This window comes from Tribolium castaneum, chromosome 5 (assembly GCF_031307605.1).
Source record: "Tribolium castaneum strain GA2 chromosome 5, icTriCast1.1, whole genome shotgun sequence".
Classification (NCBI taxonomy): domain Eukaryota; kingdom Metazoa; phylum Arthropoda; class Insecta; order Coleoptera; family Tenebrionidae; genus Tribolium; species Tribolium castaneum.
Genome location: NC_087398.1, coordinates 5,119,771 through 5,138,161, shown reverse-complemented (window position 1 = coordinate 5,138,161; position 18,391 = coordinate 5,119,771). Strand labels below are relative to the sequence as shown.

The following is an 18,391-nucleotide window of genomic DNA, read 5'->3' as shown; positions in this document are numbered from 1 at the left end:
TATTTATTTCCAACTGATCATTTAACAATCGACTCAAGTTCTTGATCCAACAATAATGATTTTTGTCTTTATTTCCAAAGTATAATAGGTCGATATTCATTTCATAGAATCGCTTCTTATTATGATACAAAGGATAAAATATTTGTTCTTCGTAACTAAACACGGTAACATTAATTTTATTATGTGATTCAAATTTAGGTATGTCCTGGATTTTTACAGGAAAATTTATTCCTTCAAAATTTAATTCGTTTATATATTCCGGCTTATTATAATGATTCAGTCTATCTACATGTTCTTTTGCTTGATGTAAACAAGATATTACGCTGTACATAAAGCACTTGTTATCGTTGTTTTTAACATTAACGCAAGCTTTTTTATCTTTAATCCACTTGGGTAATTCTACATATGAATTTCCGCTTAAAGGTGTATATTTGTTTATATTAATGCGCAAATAATTTATATTTTTCAAAGTCCATCCAGATCCTTTTTCTTGTAGTTCATCACATCTTGATATAAATAAATTCTTTTGTTCATCCCAGTATTCTTCCAGATCATCTTTTTCTCTTAGTATAACATTTAGTAACTGAAATTTATGTATCATTGTAAAGTCTTCATTTTCCAGTTTCATAAACTCGCATTCCATCTCTAAATTAATTTTAATATTTTTGTGGAGATTTAAAGCATTTATAATTATTTTAATAGCCTTTTCTTTTATCATATCCATGTATGTTTCCATATCTATACCTTCTTCTAGATTATTATGTTGATACGTTAATAATCTTCCCTTAAAAGCAACCTGAACTAAATAAAATCTGGTTCTGGATTATGTCTTGCTTTATGCAACTGCATTCGACTTTCCTTAATATATTTTCCACATTCATCACATTTGATCTTTCTTACTCTTTCTTTTTTTGGTTTAGAAAATATGGCATCATCAAACGGAAATATTTCCAAGCTCTTCTTGTTTTCTCTTTTTATTTTTAATTGCTCTTCAGCATTAATAATCTCGTTTATCAATTCTGCCTTATTGTATCTTTTAATGTATCTTATACCTAAAGATTTTGCCATATTACGTAATTCGAGCAAACGACGACTATTCAAATCATGTTTTAATTTATGCAAATGTATTCGAGTTTCCTCGATATATGTTCCACACATATCACATTTTACCTTTTTTACTCTATTTTTTTTTTGGTTTAGCAAATATATCGTCATCAAACTGAAATGTTTTTAGATTCTTTTTGTTTTCTTTCTCTTTATGGAGCTGCATTCGGGTGCTTTTGATATATTTTCCACATACGTCACATTTGATTTTCCTAATTCTCTTTTTCCTTGGTTCAGCAAATAAATCATCATCAAATGAAAATATTTCTGAATTCGCTTCGCTCATGAGGACTCTGTCCGAATTCCGCAAAGGAGGCATAATTGATTTTTTCCCATATTTTATTTCCGTATTTAATTGCTCTTCAGCTTCAATAATAGCTTTTATTAAATCTGCTTTATTATATTTTCTAATATATTTGATGTCTAATGATTTTGCAACATTAAACAGTTCAGATAAACGAAGATTACTTAAGTTCCTTCGTTCCATTTATTATAGGAAAAAATCTAACAAACAATTTTTAGTAAATAAATAAATTCAATCCATTTTTATGCAAACTTGTTTTTATATGCCTTCTAAAATTAGTTCTAGTGTAATATCTACCACAATCACATAATAAACGAGTAGAATTAACTGCTTTTTTACATTGTTTACATGTTTTTTCATATTTATTTCTATAGTTATAAAAATCATCTGGACATTTTAATTCCAAACAAATGGAGCAAAGACTTGTCATTTATTAGAAAATTTATTCATCAAAGACTTGAAGATTAGGAAAACAAATTTTAAGAAAATCTAGTTTTGCCAAGGTTAATACGTTATTTTCATACATTTTAAATTGATTATGCATATTTTTAAATACTAATCGTTCAAAGTCATTATTTGGTTTGCTTCTCATATCGTTCAACTTTTTTTTAAACATTTGCCATGCTTGTTGGTCATCGTTATGTAAGCGATTCATTTAATTTATTACATTTTATTTTCACAAGAAATTATCCATAAGCAGTGTGTGCTAAAACGCGCTGTCCCTGTTTAGGTAAAACTGTGATAAGCCTCGAGATTCAAAAAAATATGTGTGGTATAGGGAAGTGATCAATTTAATGTTTATTTAATTATTGTCAAAAAAAATAAATACTTGTACTAAAGGGATCTAGTACATGCGAGGCAACATGGGACCTACGTATTGTAAAAAGTCTACATAAAATAAATCAAAAGCTAGATATCAACGTAGGTTCAAGAGAAAAGACAGCAATTATTTTAGAATAATAACATAAATAAAGCTATTAGAAGTAATTATATGATGAAGACAAATAACGTATGGAAAGAATTTTATCATCCAAAAAAGAAGAAGCGAAAAATTGACATCAGAGGGTTTTCTCACAATATGAAAGCATGGCAAATGAATTGGAGCAATTGAAAAACGATAACCTGAAACTGAGACAGCTAGTATAAATGGGATCGTTGACCCAATAATAAAAAATAAATTAAATTATTGACATAGATAATACTGTTACTTGAAAGTTTAAGATCAAGACGTATTTTTCATATTAGACAATGATAATCAACCTTTGTTTAAAGGTTAAGATTTAGCAGAAATATTGGGTTATGAAAAATCAACAAATGCTATAAGTAAAGACGTAGGTGTTGATTTTAAGAGAAAATTGATAATCGTATTTTTTTGGAAATATGTTGTTTTTGCAGAAAAAGAAAAATATTAATCACAAATAATTTGCTTCAATTCATGGGATTTATTGAAGAAATAACGCAATTTTAAGAACTTTTTAAAGGACAAGGAAATCTCATACGAAGAAATAGATTATAAACATGCTAAAGCAAATTTGTATAAATATATCCAAAATGATTAAAAATTTTAAAGAATTAATAATGATGTTGAATAACAATAAGGCAAAAAAAAGTTAGGAAATATTATTTTAAATTAGAAGAATTGCTAGATAAATAGGAAACTAACGTTGACGAATATAATCTCTTAAAGCAATACATAATTATAAAATTAATGCTAATCCATTAAACCTGTTTGACTTTATAAATAAAAATAACTACTCCTATAAAATTAATTTGAGTACGTGGTTAACCGATATATGGTTTACGTTATTTAAAAGAAAAATATAATAATAACAAATGATCTTTTATGCTTTATACAATATGGAATTTCAGTGGGGGGTGGCTATCCCCCACTGAATTTACGCGATATTAAGAAAGATTTAAAGAAAATTTTAGAAAACTATAAAATAGAATACCAAATAATAAATTATGATAAGATTAAAAATGAATTATCATATTATAAAAAATTGATAACAAAATATATTATAAATGTTTCGCCAAATAATTTAAATAAAACAATATGGATTTTATTGAGTGTTCGTAATATTAAATCCCTAATAATAACATTAAATATAGCGAGACTCTCTTGCGAGAACACTGTAAAAGTTTAGCAGTGCATTTGGTCTCACATTTTTGAAGTAATAAATTGAGTTAATTAGTGCATTTTACATCAGTGTATTGCTTATTTTTTTGTGCATCATTTGATGTAACAGTGATTTCTCTTATGTCATCTTGAGTACTACAACGAAGGTAATTTAGTTGAATTTAGTTTATCGGTTTCAAACGATTGATTATCGTGCTGCTCGTCAGATATCTTCAGTTTATCTTCACTTTTTCTTACTTTTTCTTACTCTTGATTATTTGAATTATTTATTTATTTAGCATTTAATTTTTCAAAATGCCTTTTTCTTGTTTAAAATGTAAAGATCCGGTCAATGAAAATCAAACTAAATCATTTATCAAATGCGATGGTTGTGAAAGACCGGTACATGTGAACCAAAAATTGAAAATTCTTCCTCTGATAACGCTGAAAAACCCTCGACCTCGACCGAAACCCAGCCAAAAATTTCAACCACAATTCAAATACCCCAAAATAAACAATCTCTGCTTCCCGTTCCCCCGAAAAGACCATCAAAAATCCCGATTTCGCGTCAGAGATCAGTTTCCAAAAGCGAACCGAAATCACCCGACGTGCAAAGTAAAATCCCGGTTAAAACCGGGAGTCATATTCCGGTTAGGAGTTTGATTGAGAAAGCGAAAAGTGATACGGAATCGGAGAAACGTCCAGTTATGCAAAAACGGAAGTTGGACGAAATCGCACAAGAGATGCAACAAAGTGTTCAAACTGTCAAAGAGATGAACCGACAATTAAATACTGTGAACAGGGGGAGTCTGAGTTCGTTTCGGAACAGTTCCGTTGAGTCTACGACAAGTTCGAAGCAGCTGTCTTACACAAAATCACTAGATAATGATAGCGATTCTTCTGTTTCTGACAGTAACGTTGAAGAATTGCTCGACCCGAGCACTGACGAAGACAGTTACGAGGATTTTGAAGAGTATGATGGGATTGAAGAGTCCGACACTGAGGACTATAACGAGTTTGATAAAAAGAAAGCGAAGATTGCCAATGAGCTTGATATTAATTTGGCACAGATTAGTGCAAGGGTTGAGGAATTGACCACGAGTTTGGGTCGCAAAAATGAGTTTGATGAGACGTGTGAGTCCGAGGAGGAGTATGTTTCTGAAGAAAGTGAGGAGGAAGATGAAGAAGAGGAAGAGGATGATGATGACGATGAGGATAATCAAATTGATCTTAATATTGAAGTAAAGCAACCGAGTGAAATCGAGCTGATGGAGGTAAGGCCGCCAAAATCGCCTATTTAATTTTTTTCTTTGAGTCAATATTTTATTACAAAAATCGTTCTTAGAGGCAGGCGAGGCGCTTCCTGGCCGAGGGCCAAGTCGAGAGCTACCAACAAGCCGAGCTTGCCGTTAGCTTAATGACTCTTAAATTTTCCGCTGAGGAAGCTCTCGAAGCTGCTAAAGACTGCCACACCCTAGACGCCGCTATCGCATATTTGCAACAAGACTGCGAACTGTGCGCTGGAAAATATCCCATGAATCAGGTGATTGGCTTCGTTTGAAGAAACCTCCTTGGAATTCTAAATTCCAAATATAGGTTTCTGTAATTTTCCCGGCTAACTTTAATCAGTGTTCGAGCGGATTTATCGCCAATCCTCGCCAGAGACGCCTCGTTTGTCCCGACTGCAAAAGCGTCACGTGTGCAAACTGTCGCCGGCCGTGGGAGAAACAACACGAGGGCATCTCTTGCGAGAAATTCGCAGAATGGAAAGACGCCAACGACCCGGAGAACCAGACCTCCGCGGTTGCGAAACACTTAGCCGAAAACGGCATAGACTGCCCCAAATGTAAATTTCGATATTCACTGGCCCGAGGGGGCTGCATGCATTTTACTTGCACTCAGTGCAAACACGAGTTTTGCTACGGCTGTGGCAAGCCTTTTATGATGGGGGCCAAGTGTGGGGTGAGCCAGTACTGCGGGAAATTGGGGCTCCATGCGCACCACCCCCGCAACTGTCTGTTCTATTTGCGCGATAAGGAACCAACAGAGCTGCAAAAGTTGCTCAAAGAGCACAAAATCCCCTTCGATACCGACATCCCGGCCGATAAAGAGGAAAACGCCGCAGCCGCAGCTAAGTGTTTCGTGCCGCTGCAGCGGGAAACCCCCAACGGGCTCATCGACACGGTGTGCAACAACGAGGTTTCCCCCGGCCAGGCCGGTCTTTGCAGGTAACTGTATTACCCACTTTGTTAATTTCGTTATGATTTTCGTTTAGGATGCATTATTTAGAGTACTTGTGTAAGTTAATAAGACGTCACGCAATCGACTCAATCGACTTGTTAAACGCTGATGATCTCGAGACTGTGGTCAGGCGGGCCGCCAAACGACTGCCGCCGAATGCGTACGGTACGCCCCGAGAAATGTACCGATCACGTCTCTATCAGGTACTTCCCCTGGCCAGTGTCTAATGATTCTTTTGTGTGTAGGCTGCATTACATCGAGTATTTAGTTGGGCTCATTGGCAGACACAAACTGGACCCAATCACGATCCTGGACCTGGTGGAAGTCAGTCAGGAGTTGAAGAGACGCGGCAAAGACTTGCCGGAAAGAACGGCTAGTTGTAACGACCAGGAGTACAGAATTTTGTGTGTCAAGGTAGGGGCTTACACACGTGCGCTAGTGCGTAACACGGGCTTCTGGCTGAGATAGTCTGTCAATGTGCCCAACGGAACCCCACTAACACCCCAGTCCCTGGTTTTACTGTCAAGTGGGGACTAAATGAAAGGTTTTTCCAGAAATTGTGCAAATAAAAGCTTGTACTAGTTGCAAATTCAATTATTCTCAACTGACGGTGTTTGTGGTTAAATTAAAAATTGTTTCTCTTATGAAACTTGTTTATTTTCAGATTGTGAAGGAGCAGATTCCACTGGATTGAGCGAAATTAACCCCACGTAAAAATTTCCAATGACATAATATGCAGTGTTATTGTTTTCAATGTTATTTTATAAATAAAGTAGATTTCTATGAATTTTTGCTATTTATTTAACGATTGTAAAAACTGCGTCAGTGCAGACCCACTTTTGTTGTTCGATTTTTGTTTGAGCATTTTCGTCAACTTACTTAACTTCCTCTTTTCTTGCAAAATTTCCTTCCTTTTAGTAAATTCATTATTTAAAATTTTATGTGTTTCGTTCTGTACAGATATCACCGCTTCTTCCTTAAGACCACAAAATTTATCTTTCTTCTTAGCATTTTTCTTATTCTGATTCTTGGCTTTCTGGTATTTTCGTCTCTTGACTGACTTGTTACATCTGTGACTAATTTCTTTTTTACAAAAATTGCAAGTAATTACCTGTAAGTAAACAATAAGTGTTTTGCACACACGCACACTTTGACACGTACGAGTGTATTCTCGGCGTTAATGTTATTATTTTTTAAATATTTGATCTGGAAATGTGTCAGTCTTTTTTGAGCTTGGACCTTCTTAAGTAATTTTTTTGCGAATTTTGATTTGTGAGTCTCAGGTTTAACGTAACAGGTGGCCCCAGTCTCACGTAATTTGAGACAACATTTCGGGCACCTTGCGTCCAACTTATTTTTACTCTTCTTCAAACAAATCTTTGTCTGGAGTTCCGAAATTCGAAACTTTGACCTAGAATAGCCTATTTATAACCTAACTTTCGCCAAGTGTGACAACTTACGCGTAGTATGATTTTAACACATTTAGACTATCGGGGACCTTGTCTGCCAAGTCGTGCAAGTACTGAATCGTGTTTTTGTGCAAAATATTCGTAACTTCTTCCGATAATTCCATGGGAAAAACTAACCTAACCTAAGTTACTCAATCGGGTTAGGGTTTTTTGTCGGCTGTTGTCGGCCCCTGCGGCGCCAGTTCAAATTAGCGTTCAAAAAAATCGGGTGATTGTCTTTAATTTCCCGGAGGATGGGTGAATTTTGCGCGTTTTTTTCGGTCGGAAGTTAAGGGTGGTGTGTCCAGCGATCATTTTTGTGTTAATTCGTGGGGGTTTTAGTGAGTTAGAGGGCTTAACAGGGGTAAATATTGATTTTGTCGTTGTGCACATGGTGACGTAAAGAATCACGCCACTCTCCCTCCCATTCATGCTCTCTTCTGATTGGCGGATTTCGACCTGTCCAAAAATACAGTGTGTCACATTTTTATCAATGCGAATCGCGCCTTAGTTGTGTAAGTTTCGCTGATAACAGGCGTCTGTTTAGTGTTTATAATATCTACTAACTCAAAACACCGATAGCCGCTTCGCTGATAATCCTCCGGCAATCTTCGGTGAGTGACTTAACCTATTCGGCGCTAATTCCCTTATCAGTAATTAATTCGCGAACCGCGGGGGCTGGATGTTAGGAACACTCGTGTCGGGGGCGTCTTTCAGGTTATGTCCGAGATAAAAATTGTCATATTGACATATGCTGCTGTCAGGGCGACGTGTCCGTCACCGGCGTCCCATGGGTTTATTTACCATGGAGGTAAACGAACTCGACTTGACCTAGGCCGGCCGGAGAATTCCACCCCTATGTGCCAGTCTCGAGTAGGAAATTCTCAATTTACCGCTGTTCAAAGTCCAAGGGTCGCTCCTGAATTACCACAAATTACCCAGTTGTCGCACGAAATTAATATTTAGAGACTGCCTGTTATTTTCCTACAAGGCCTCGGTCAGAGGAAACGCAAATTCGAGTGACCTCTTTTTCGTAATTGCCGCGTGCAAAATCGCTCTTAAGGGGTGGTTGTCGCAAGGTCGGTCCATAGAGGGCACGACCCGCTAAATCCTCGAAACTGGTTTTAGAGGTTAATCTATTCAAGGTTTGCCGAGAACCAGTTCGTTGCATCTGTGTCAAATTTTTTCCGTGTTTATGTTTGATGCACAAATGAGGATAACAGGATAACGGCCTTATCGCAGTCAAATCGCGTGCACATGACGCCTCCGCTCTGTTTAATAAAGGAAATAAACCCATCGTGATTTTTTTATTTACTCTGTTGTTAAAATAATTGAGTTGTTTTTATCGGAAAAAGTGCGCAATTTGCTAGTGGCGATAAAAGGTGCCATTTTTATTGCTTCTTTTAAATTTAAAAGCCAAATTTACCCATTTGACTAATGGGGGGTCATAAGTCATACAACGTGCTTAAATTGAATTGCTGATTGATTTATTTGAATCGATCGATAAGTTTTGCACAAGTTCAAATGTACTCCATTGTTTCGTAATTGTAGGTCAATTAAGATAAAAGAAAAATTTCAAAATTTATTGTTTCAATAAATCTGAAACGTGCGATTGGATTTAAAAAGCTTTCCCATCAAGTGTGCCACCGTCATCCTTTCCTACGTCTACTAGACCTCGTTTCTCTCCGTCATTATCATTTGGTTACAAGGCTTAAGACTACTCCCAAATTTAATCATATGCTACGAAAATGTCAATAATTTTTTAAGTAATTACCGTAATTACGTAAAGGACTTTGGTTTGAGAAAAACAAGCGAAAACAATAAGACACTCTGATAATTAGGACAGCTCAAAGTTCGAATGGATCAAGTGGATTTGTTTAATGACACGTTTTTTTGGTTTAAAATGAAGGGTTTGTGCGTGATCAGTAGACGTACTGTAGACCAAACTTTGATACTCTGACAAAAATGATATATTTATCAAATTTAAATCAACAAAAATTGTGTAAGGCGGACCGAGGTCTAAACAACCTCCAGCTGTTTCATCACTGTCTAGACTGAAAAAATCGAAAATAAATGAGTGTATAAACAGTAAAATGTGTTTTATTTGCTAGAAATTATGTAAAATGCTTGTCATATCAAGCTATACACAAATTCGAAAATAAATAACAACATATAACTTCTGAAGACGAATGAAGGCTAAAGAATTTTTTTTTAATAAATGGGGACGTGGAGGTGTTGATTTGATGGTGCGGTGTTATTGCTATGTTCGTGACTAATTAAAAAAATAATTTGACCAAGGAGTAAACGCACAATAATTGTCAAATCGTCCCTGGACCCTCGCAATTTTTTATTCATTCATCGACTTACGTCAAGGCAGATTGCCGCCCGAATTTGGCAAATTGTCAAATAATTACAGGGTTCATGTAATTTGTTTTCTACGTTCAAATTTACTGAACGTCTAATAAATTACAATCCGCTGATAATTTTATGTTAATTTCAATCTGATGATGTCACTTAAGGCCAATTTGAAGCCATGTGTTAATTCACGTTGCAATTTTGTGAATTAGAGCAATTAGCACTTGATGAACATTCAAGACTGGTCTCGTTCATAAAACAAATCGTCATTTGAAGCCAAGTCAGTCCCCACTGTCTGTAGAAATTACTAATAAATTATTGATAACATCGATAAGGTAATAAAGTCACCATGATTGATTATCACTAAAAAAAGAACTTTTCGTTATTTCTGTGTGTTTATAACAAGACGAGACAAAATCTGTGAGCCTTTTATCCGCGTCATAGTATCGGACAGTGGTAAACAACATAAATATTCAAATCTTATTATACCCAACAACACCTGCACGCGCCCGATTTTTTCCGAAATTATTCTTGTTTCGTAACAATTCCACTTATCTGCAACAAGTGTTTACAGATGATAAGAAGTCGTTTATTTTCAGCAAGAATTTTTAACGAATTTTCTTTCCGCGACCTTCATGCAAATTGCAGCATTCACAAAGTCGTCTCGAGAAATTGTCAATTAACAAATGACTGTAATCAAACTTTGTCTAGTTCAGGGACACGTCGCCCACTACGTGCATCCAGGGACACGTCTTGGAGAAAAACCGCCAATAATTTCAACAGTTTAAAGTCCCCTAAACAAAATGTGAATCACAATGCGGTCTGGGTGTAGAATAATTCTTTAACCTTTGATTCTCTTTTCCAATTAGTTGTGGGTCCAAGTCCGGCCGGTTTTAAGTGTCATGGGTCGTTCCTAGCCACATTCTTATCTCTTATCATGTGATAACGGCAGGTTTAATTGTACGCGAAGTAAGCAAAGTTGGCAGTAGATTTTCGGAGTGAGTGAATCCGGCTTCAAAAAAGATGATTAAAGAAAAGTGAGTTTTTCAAATTCAGTCACGTGGCTTTGTCATTATTTTACATAAATAACTCAATTATATTTCCTTTCTTCAACCTTCGTTTCATTTATTTTCCCGGTGTTTCATAATTTTTGCGTTCACAAAGTCGTGCAAAGTCAGTGTGTGATGATCCATTTCTAGCATTTCTAACACTTCCAGTCCCACATTTTTTAGAGCAAGCTCAAGGCCTATTCGTGGTCAAAAATCACTTTATCTAATTAAGGTAATAGTTACGTAACGAGATTAATAAAAACCTTGACGGACCGATTTCGAAAACGCAAATAAAAATTTATTTTCGTGTACAATGTGTGACATAACTAATGCGATTGACTGGTAAACACAGGCAAGGTTGTTGTAAAATTAGCGCGACCTACCCGAATTCATCCAATGTGAGGCTCCGCTTGTGTTTTTAAATTTTTTGTTGTGTTTACAGAGTTTTGTGTGCTCTGCGAGATGTTTGTAGACGACAAAGCGTGAGTATTTTGCACGGGCATGTTTTCCTTTGCTTGAGCCACACTATCCGTTCAAAATTTTCCAAAATGACCCGTCGATAAGAACGGGACTCCGATCACATATCCTGATCCATCATGTCCCAGACTCATGCCTTGATAGCCGCCTTTTTACAAAGGTAAATAGGTTAAAGTTCCCTTCTTTATCTCGTTTTTTCTGTGACGAGAGGAGGGGTCGAGATAAAACTTCAAGAACTTAAAATACAATAATTGTCAGGTCAATATCAATGTTATCGCGAGTCCCTTATCGGTTAAATTTTCGTCCATTCGGGTGAAGAGTGCCGTGCTGTGTGGTCGAGTTTTTCAGGTCCCAACTAATTTTGAAAAAAAAAAAATTAAAGAGAATTTTTTGCTCGTGCCTTTGGACGCAAATCATGATGTATCTCGGGTCAGTATTCGATTATTTAGTTACCTGTGGATGTCACACAAAAGTCAGTCATTTCACCCTCATGGTCTCCATTCTAGTACTCTAGTCCAAATTCACCAGTTACTCGTCCACAGTCGCAAAAATGTTTTGGCCGTTTATCCGAAGTCTTAAAATCCAACTGTGAGTCATTCTGAGTCACAATTACGCGAATCTTTAAAGTGCCTCCGTCCCAGATTTTCGTCCATTGTTCACAAATCTTGCGATATGACATTTTTTACAACGTCATGCATGTTTTGCATGGTCTTGCGATCGTTTTTTGTTTCTAAATTTGGGTATTTTTGCAGGGATATGGATGGGGTTGGCATCACGATGGCCATCGGGGCCTTGCGGGCCCTGGCCTTCGTGTTCGACGTCCTCACGTTCCCCGTTTACGTCATACTGCAAAGGCCTTGGCGAGCTCGAGCACTAGGTAGAAGAGTTAAGGTCAGTTTAAACCGAACGGAAATTCAGTTTTCTTGCATGATTCTGCTTCGGAACGAAACATCGGACAAGATACTACTCTCTTCATTTATTTTTTTCAGCATCACTTAGCTTGTTTTGCCTGTTTGTGGTTGATTTTTTTATTTTTTATTTTTTTTTAATTGTCGTGAGGGAGGTTTTTGCCATAATGATGATTGTTTATAGGCCGTTATTATTGCCACTGAGACTGAATCTGACAACACTGATGTAAGCATTGATATCAAAGGAAACGATAATACTAACAACTCAACCGAACCATCAGCTAGTGTAAAGGTATATTTGAATGGCCTAAGAGAAAAGTTTAGTTTTTTTTATAATTAAGGCTGTGGATTTTGCGATAGGTGGCGAATTAATTTTTCTGTGTATAAAGACGAAATTTTGCTGAGAGATGGTTTTAGGGTGGGTTTTCTAATTTCACAGAGTACTAAGAGTATCTTACAGATTTAAAACAAGTACAAGGCCGGTCAAATTAAAACGATTTTGCTTCCATAAATGTAAAAAATCCGAGACGAATATTTTTGTTTCCGAAAAACATGACTAAAGCAAATTGTGCTTCCTATCAGTACTTAAGATAAAGTATTTTCTGGTTATATTTTGTTATTAATTTAAATTCTCAAAATTGAGACAAATAAAACAATGCAAAGATACACAATAAAAAGATAAGTTTATTTGAAATTCATTTCGCAATGTGTATTCAGACCTTATAATTTTTTAATTGCGTTGCCTTTTATTCTAACAACTACTCGTCTTGGATTTTTCTCCAGTGAAAATCAAATTTGACAGGCCCTCACAATTTTAACAAAACAGTAACACGACAAGACACACAATTTACAATTTCGAACCTGTGACGCACTCAATTCCTTACTAATTACTTAATTAATAATCGTATTATTCCTTTCGATTACGTGGGATAATTAATCCAATGTTTTGCATGTACATAATTTTTTATGGAGAATTGCATGATCACTATTGCAATTATTTTAGCTTTTTTATTGTATTATTATCTGTGCCTGCGGTGAGTATTTAATAACCAAGAACTAATTTCACATCACAATTAATCTGGTTATGCTAAATAAATGTCTTTCGCTATGACAGCCGAGCGGAACGAGCGTTTTATTTAATGCCGTTCCGTTGAAATGCAATTCCAATTTTTAAGACCCGAACTTTGTTCCCATTTAGGCTAAACCGATCACACAAGATACCAAAAGCATCACCTACCGGTCAACCACCCAGCCGGGTAAAGTCCATATCCAACTCGTCCAAGAAAAGATCGACACCATGGCAAAAATGTTCGATTATGTTAGTAAAGCCTACCCGAACAAACGCTGTCTAGGTACGAGGGAAATCCTCGCCGAAGAGGACGAAGTCCAGAAGAACGGACGCGTTTTCAAGAAAGTAATTGCGAACGCCGTGCCCCCCAACTAAATTCTATTTTATTGTTTGTTTGTTTAGTACAATATGGGTGATTACAAGTGGAAGACATTTTCCGAGGTGAATATGTTGGCCACGAATTTCGGCAAAGGCATCCGCGAGTTGGGCAACGAACCGGGCCAAAACGTGGCGATCTTTGCCGAGACGAGAGCCGAGTGGATGATCGCAGCACACGGCATTTTCAAACAAAGCATTCCATTGGTTACCATCTACGCCACGCTCGGCGACGAGGCCATTGCTCACGGCTTGAACGAAACCGAAGTCACTACGGTTATAACCAGTTTTGACCTTATGCCCAAATTCAAGAAAATCCTCGCCATGGTCCCCAAAGTCAAGACGCTCATCTACATGGAGGACCAGCTCAAGAAACTCGACGAAAGCGGTTACAAGCAAGGCATCGAAATCATCAAATTTAGCGAGGTTTTGAAACGGGGGGCCAACTCACAAGTCGGTTAGTAAGCCATTTGGGGCGGTTTTGTTTTGTTATCGGTTTGTTTAACAGTTGATGTGCCACCGAGAAGCGAGGATCCCGCGATTATTATGTACACGAGCGGCTCGACTGGTGTCCCGAAAGGCGTTATCTTGCTTCATAAGAATTTGATCGCGACTTTGAAGGCGTTTTGCGATTCGACCGATATTTACCAGGATGATGTCATGATCGGGTTCCTGCCATTGGCCCACGTATTCGAATTGTTGGTCGAGAGTGTTTGCTTATTAACCGGAGTCGCGATTGGTTATTCGAGCCCTTTGACGATGATTGATACAGCGAGTAAGATCAAGAAGGGAACGAAAGGCGATGCCACTGTTTTGCATCCGACTTGTATGACTAGTGTTCCGGTAAATGGAAAAATCGAGTCAAGTTTGCAAAAATAACCCTTGTTTTCAGCTGATCCTTGACAGGATATCGAAGAGTATTCAGGAGAAAGTTAGCAAAGGGGGGCCGATGAAGAAGGTTTTGTTCAAATTCGCCTACGATTATAAAGTCAGTTGGCTGAGACGTGGTTATTCGACTCCGCTGATCGATCGGGTTGTTTTCGGGCCGATTCGGGCCCTTTTAGGCGGCCGAATGAGACTGATCTTGTGCGGAGGGGCGCCACTGTCACCCGAGACCCACGAACAAATGAACGCCTGTCTTTGCGCCACTATTATCCAGGGTTATGGTTTGACCGAATCGACGTCGTGCGCCACAGTCCAAGATTGTAAGTTTGGAGTTTTTGGTTTCGGTTTGTTTGATTCGTGCCTTTCAGTCTATGATAAGATTTACGGGCGCGTGGGGGCCACGACTACAGTATGTGATATTAAGTTAGTTAATTGGGAAGAAGGGAATTACCGTGTGACTGATAAGCCGTTCCCTCGGGGTGAAATTATCTTAGGTGGGGATAACATTAGCGCCGGCTATTACAAATTGTCCAGTAAAACAGACGAAGATTTCACGGATGTCGACGGCAGGAGGTGGTTCAGGACCGGCGATATCGGGGAAATCCACCCCGATGGTGTCGTTAAAATCATCGGTAAGTCAGGGTGTGACGTTACCGGCTTTGGTTAAAACCGAATTTCAGACCGTAAGAAGGACCTCGTTAAGTTGCAAGCCGGTGAATACGTCAGTTTGGGTAAAGTCGAGGCCCAATTGAAGACTTGCCCCCTCGTAGACAACATCTGTGTCTATGGAGACTCCTCGAAACAGTTCTGCGTGGCGCTTGTTGTGCCCAATCAGCAACAGTTGAAGGAATTGGCGGCGAAGAAAGGAGTTGGGTCTTTGTCGTTCGAGGAGTTGTGTCAGTCGCCCGAAATGGAGAAGGTTGTGATCGCCGAATTGATGGAACACGGGAAGAAAAGTGAGTATTTGGGGCGCGTTTGTGCGGAGTTTGACCCTGGGTTTAGGTAAATTGGAGAAATTCGAACTGCCGGCCGCCGTGAAACTAGTGACGGAGGTGTGGTCGCCCGACATGGGGCTGGTCACTGCCGCCTTCAAGCTCAAGAGGAAAGATATCCAAGAGCGCTATAAGCACGAAATCAACCGGATGTACGCTTCCTGAAATTCGGCCTGGTTTTAACGTGTGTGTGATATTCCATAAGCAGATTGTTGAGGACTTGCATTAAATTTAGTTTTGTATAAACAAAGAGTTTGCCTTGTATAAAGTTAAGGGAGCAGCTTGTATATTTTTTAAAACGGTCGGGAGCTCGTAATGCACTTTCTTCATACAATTGTTGCTTATAGAGCCGGTCTCAGTTTCGTCGGAAACAATTTTTGTACATTTTTTTTTACAAAATGTTATAATTTTGTAGCAATACGATTGGCTTTTTTCTAGTAAAATTCGTTTTGTTACGTATGTTGTTTTTTCGTTGTTGGTTTTTTAAAAGATGTTGCAAGACTGTATGTCCGTGTTATTAAATACTTGTCAGTTGATATACCGTGGTCCAACCGATATTTACCGGTATGCAATACAAAAGACAAGTACTTAAAAGTTTAGTTTACTTCCGTAAGTTCAACTTTTGTAGTCGTTATTCTCATATTTATTATTGTATTGAGAGGAGTTATACTAAATATGGTGCTGTCAAACTATTTTTCTTTTGTTAGGTTTTAGTCTATTTTTTGGGTTGGACATATACCTACAAGTACATCACAATTCTCTTATTATTAGGCGTAGATAGGATGTAATTTCAATATTAAATGCTTTTTTATAATGTATTATTATTTATAATTTACTGTAATTTATTAAATAAAGAAAATGTGTGAATGATGTACTGCAGAGTGTGTCATGCAATAGCATAATAAATTTATAGAATTTTACCAGTTTTTTAATTACCCAAAATCCAAAAATGCAACATCCGTCTCATATCATCCAAAACAAGAGCATTAAAAACAGATTAATGTTCACGTCAGTACACACTGTTTTGATCCCAAAGTTGATATTTTTATCAGATAAGTACCTACTTTGCGAGTAATGAACCGAATAAATCCCTAAACAAAAAGATTGGCGATAATTGAATTCATAGACCGGTTAATGATAACAGTAAAAATAAACGCGTTCTTTATTGACTTGAACAAAATTACATGTCTGTTAAAACTGATAATAAAATATCTTCCCTATTTGCACTGTTTATGTGAACAATTAGCAGTGCGATAACGTAATTGTTTTCCAAGCCGGAATTTTAAATAGCCCTTAATTAATTTTAAACTAACTTTCCCACGAATTTTTTCGGAAAAGACAAACTACAGCGTACAAAAAAAGCAATTACTTTACTTGTGAGGGGTTTTAAAAGCAGTCGTGACAGGGGCCCTTGTTAACCAAGAAGTAAGAAAGAGTATCGTTATAAAATCTTTATTTTTCCAACTCTGAATGTAACAATATAAAATGTAGTGTATGAAAATGCATTAAATTAATAACGGAAGAAGGAATGATGACCGCATAATTTAAGACCTAGTGTACTTTCCCCATATGTGTAGCATAAATACGGAAGCAATGAACAGTAACGACATTACGAGAACCGGGACGGGGCCTCTGTAACGCACCATTGAGAAAAAAACAACAATTTCATGGCGGAGACAACTCACACTTTAATTCCGGGAGAATCATCGGTGTAGAATCTCCACATACCGCCTGAACCCGCCCCTGTGTTTCTCCTGGCGGGCGCAGCGGACGTGGTCTTCCTCTGCCTAACAGTGCCTCCGCCGCCGGACCTGGGGGCCACCGTCTTCGAGGGGGACCTGCCCCCGGATCCTACCGTTGTCGAGCTAGCTGGGGCCGGCTAAAATCGCAAAACTCGAAAATTTTCACTCAAAGTCAATACAAAACTCACCATTTCTGAAGTTGAGAGTTTGGGTACGTGGTTGTGAGGCGAATGAACACGACACGTGAACTATTTCGACTCAAGGGGGCGAAGCTGTGCAGACACGTCGACAAACGTCACCACTTGTCACAAAAGTACCAACCTGGCGGAGCTTAACGGTTTGGTTTCGCCAGGTTGGCGATAGAGTTGTCATTTGTTTTGTTATGCTGCGCAACGGGTTGACAGGTGACATTTTGACATATGATACTCATGATTGACATTTATACAAAAATTATAAATAATGTATTATTTGGCGCAGTTTTGTCGGATTTGTATAAAAACGGGCGTGAAATTGCTGGACATAAACACTGTTGACTTTGACTATGTGACATTCAGTGAGAAACTCGAGTCGTGCTCGAAAATGGTAATTGTGTCCAAGGTTTTATGACACCTCCGGTGACCTATTGATTTTTTTCCAGGTTATCAACAGAGAAAGTTTGTCAACACAGATCTGCCTCCAATGCGTGAAGAAGCTACGAATGTCGTACGATTTCCACAACATGTGCAAACAGTCAACGAAGATCCTCCAAGGATACCTGACCGAACTCATAAGCGCGTCAAATAAAATCACTCCCGAATCGTTTGTCAATTCCGAACTGCGGGTCACCCTCACCCCCATTTGTAAAAATGCGCTCAAGCGGAAACGCATCACCAAATACCAGCGGTGCTCCCTCCTCAAAAAACTCCTCCTCTCCCGGAAAAACAACATTCGCAAGGAGAAAACCCCGCGGAAAAAACGCGAACCCAAGTCCGTCTATAAAGGCGGCCTCCGGGGCATAATCGACTTCACGCGAAACTTCGACTTCGGGTACAAATACGACGGCAACCACAACAACTGTCTCCTGAGCGACGCCACCCCCTTGAGCCGCCTCCACAACTTCACCAACACGTTTTTCCTCAACAATTTCGCCGAGTTCAGGAACACCATCCTCTACATCATCGAGAATAAAGACAACCTTTCGGAAAGCGACGATGACGATGACATGTTTGACTCGTACATCCCTGAGCCGGGCGAGCCCGAGGTCAAGTCGGAGGAAGTCGTTGTTGAGCCCGACATCAAAATTAAGACAGAGTACGACTATGACGACTCTGAGACGAATTTCTC

General features: G+C 38.1%; 3 protein-coding genes across 16 annotated transcripts; 2 read left to right on the top strand and 1 right to left on the bottom strand.

The window, feature by feature from the left end:
- The first annotated feature begins 3,487 nt into the window (after nucleotides 1-3,487).
- Nucleotides 3,488-6,555, top strand: LOC135266329 (E3 ubiquitin-protein ligase lubel-like). 4 transcript variants are annotated; one of them, XM_064356872.1, is made up of 5 exons: nucleotides 3,490-4,801; nucleotides 4,873-5,070; nucleotides 5,124-5,755; nucleotides 5,803-5,971; nucleotides 6,433-6,555. In XM_064356872.1, exons 1-5 carry the CDS (start codon nucleotides 4,235-4,237, stop codon nucleotides 6,460-6,462), a joined length of 1,596 nt encoding a protein of 531 aa, XP_064212942.1. In that variant the 5' UTR covers nucleotides 3,490-4,234; the 3' UTR covers nucleotides 6,463-6,555. The 4 variants fall into 4 exon arrangements, with proteins under 4 accessions (XP_064212945.1, XP_064212942.1, XP_064212941.1 ...); XM_064356871.1 differs by lacking the exon at nucleotides 5,803-5,971 and adding an exon at nucleotides 6,014-6,182 and having other exon boundaries at nucleotides 3,512-4,801; XM_064356873.1 differs by lacking the exon at nucleotides 5,803-5,971 and adding an exon at nucleotides 6,014-6,182 and having other exon boundaries at nucleotides 3,516-4,801; nucleotides 5,157-5,755.
- Nucleotides 6,556-7,689: 1,134 nt separating this feature from the next.
- On the top strand, nucleotides 7,690-16,246 carry Acsl (Acyl-CoA synthetase long-chain). 11 transcript variants are annotated; one of them, XM_008195638.3, is made up of 11 exons: nucleotides 7,715-7,830; nucleotides 11,063-11,102; nucleotides 11,850-11,988; nucleotides 12,190-12,297; nucleotides 13,204-13,419; nucleotides 13,477-13,906; nucleotides 13,958-14,292; nucleotides 14,342-14,654; nucleotides 14,703-14,966; nucleotides 15,015-15,290; nucleotides 15,337-16,246. In XM_008195638.3, exons 2-11 carry the CDS (start codon nucleotides 11,083-11,085, stop codon nucleotides 15,489-15,491), a joined length of 2,256 nt encoding a protein of 751 aa, XP_008193860.1. In that variant the 5' UTR covers nucleotides 7,715-7,830; nucleotides 11,063-11,082; the 3' UTR covers nucleotides 15,492-16,246. The 11 variants fall into 11 exon arrangements, with proteins under 11 accessions (XP_008193863.1, XP_008193860.1, XP_008193866.1 ...); XM_008195641.3 differs by lacking the exon at nucleotides 11,063-11,102 and having other exon boundaries at nucleotides 7,690-7,830; XM_008195644.3 differs by lacking the exon at nucleotides 12,190-12,297 and having other exon boundaries at nucleotides 7,716-7,830.
- Nucleotides 16,247-16,762: 516 nt separating this feature from the next.
- Sec61beta (Sec61 beta subunit) lies at nucleotides 16,763-17,417 on the bottom strand. Its single transcript, XM_969699.4, has 3 exons — nucleotides 17,257-17,417; nucleotides 17,012-17,205; nucleotides 16,763-16,958 (listed from the first exon to the last, which is right to left on the bottom strand). The coding sequence occupies exons 1-3, from the start codon at nucleotides 17,257-17,259 to the stop codon at nucleotides 16,871-16,873; spliced, it is 285 nt and encodes a 94-aa protein (XP_974792.1). The 5' UTR covers nucleotides 17,260-17,417; the 3' UTR covers nucleotides 16,763-16,870.
- Nucleotides 17,418-18,391: the final 974 nt, after the last annotated feature.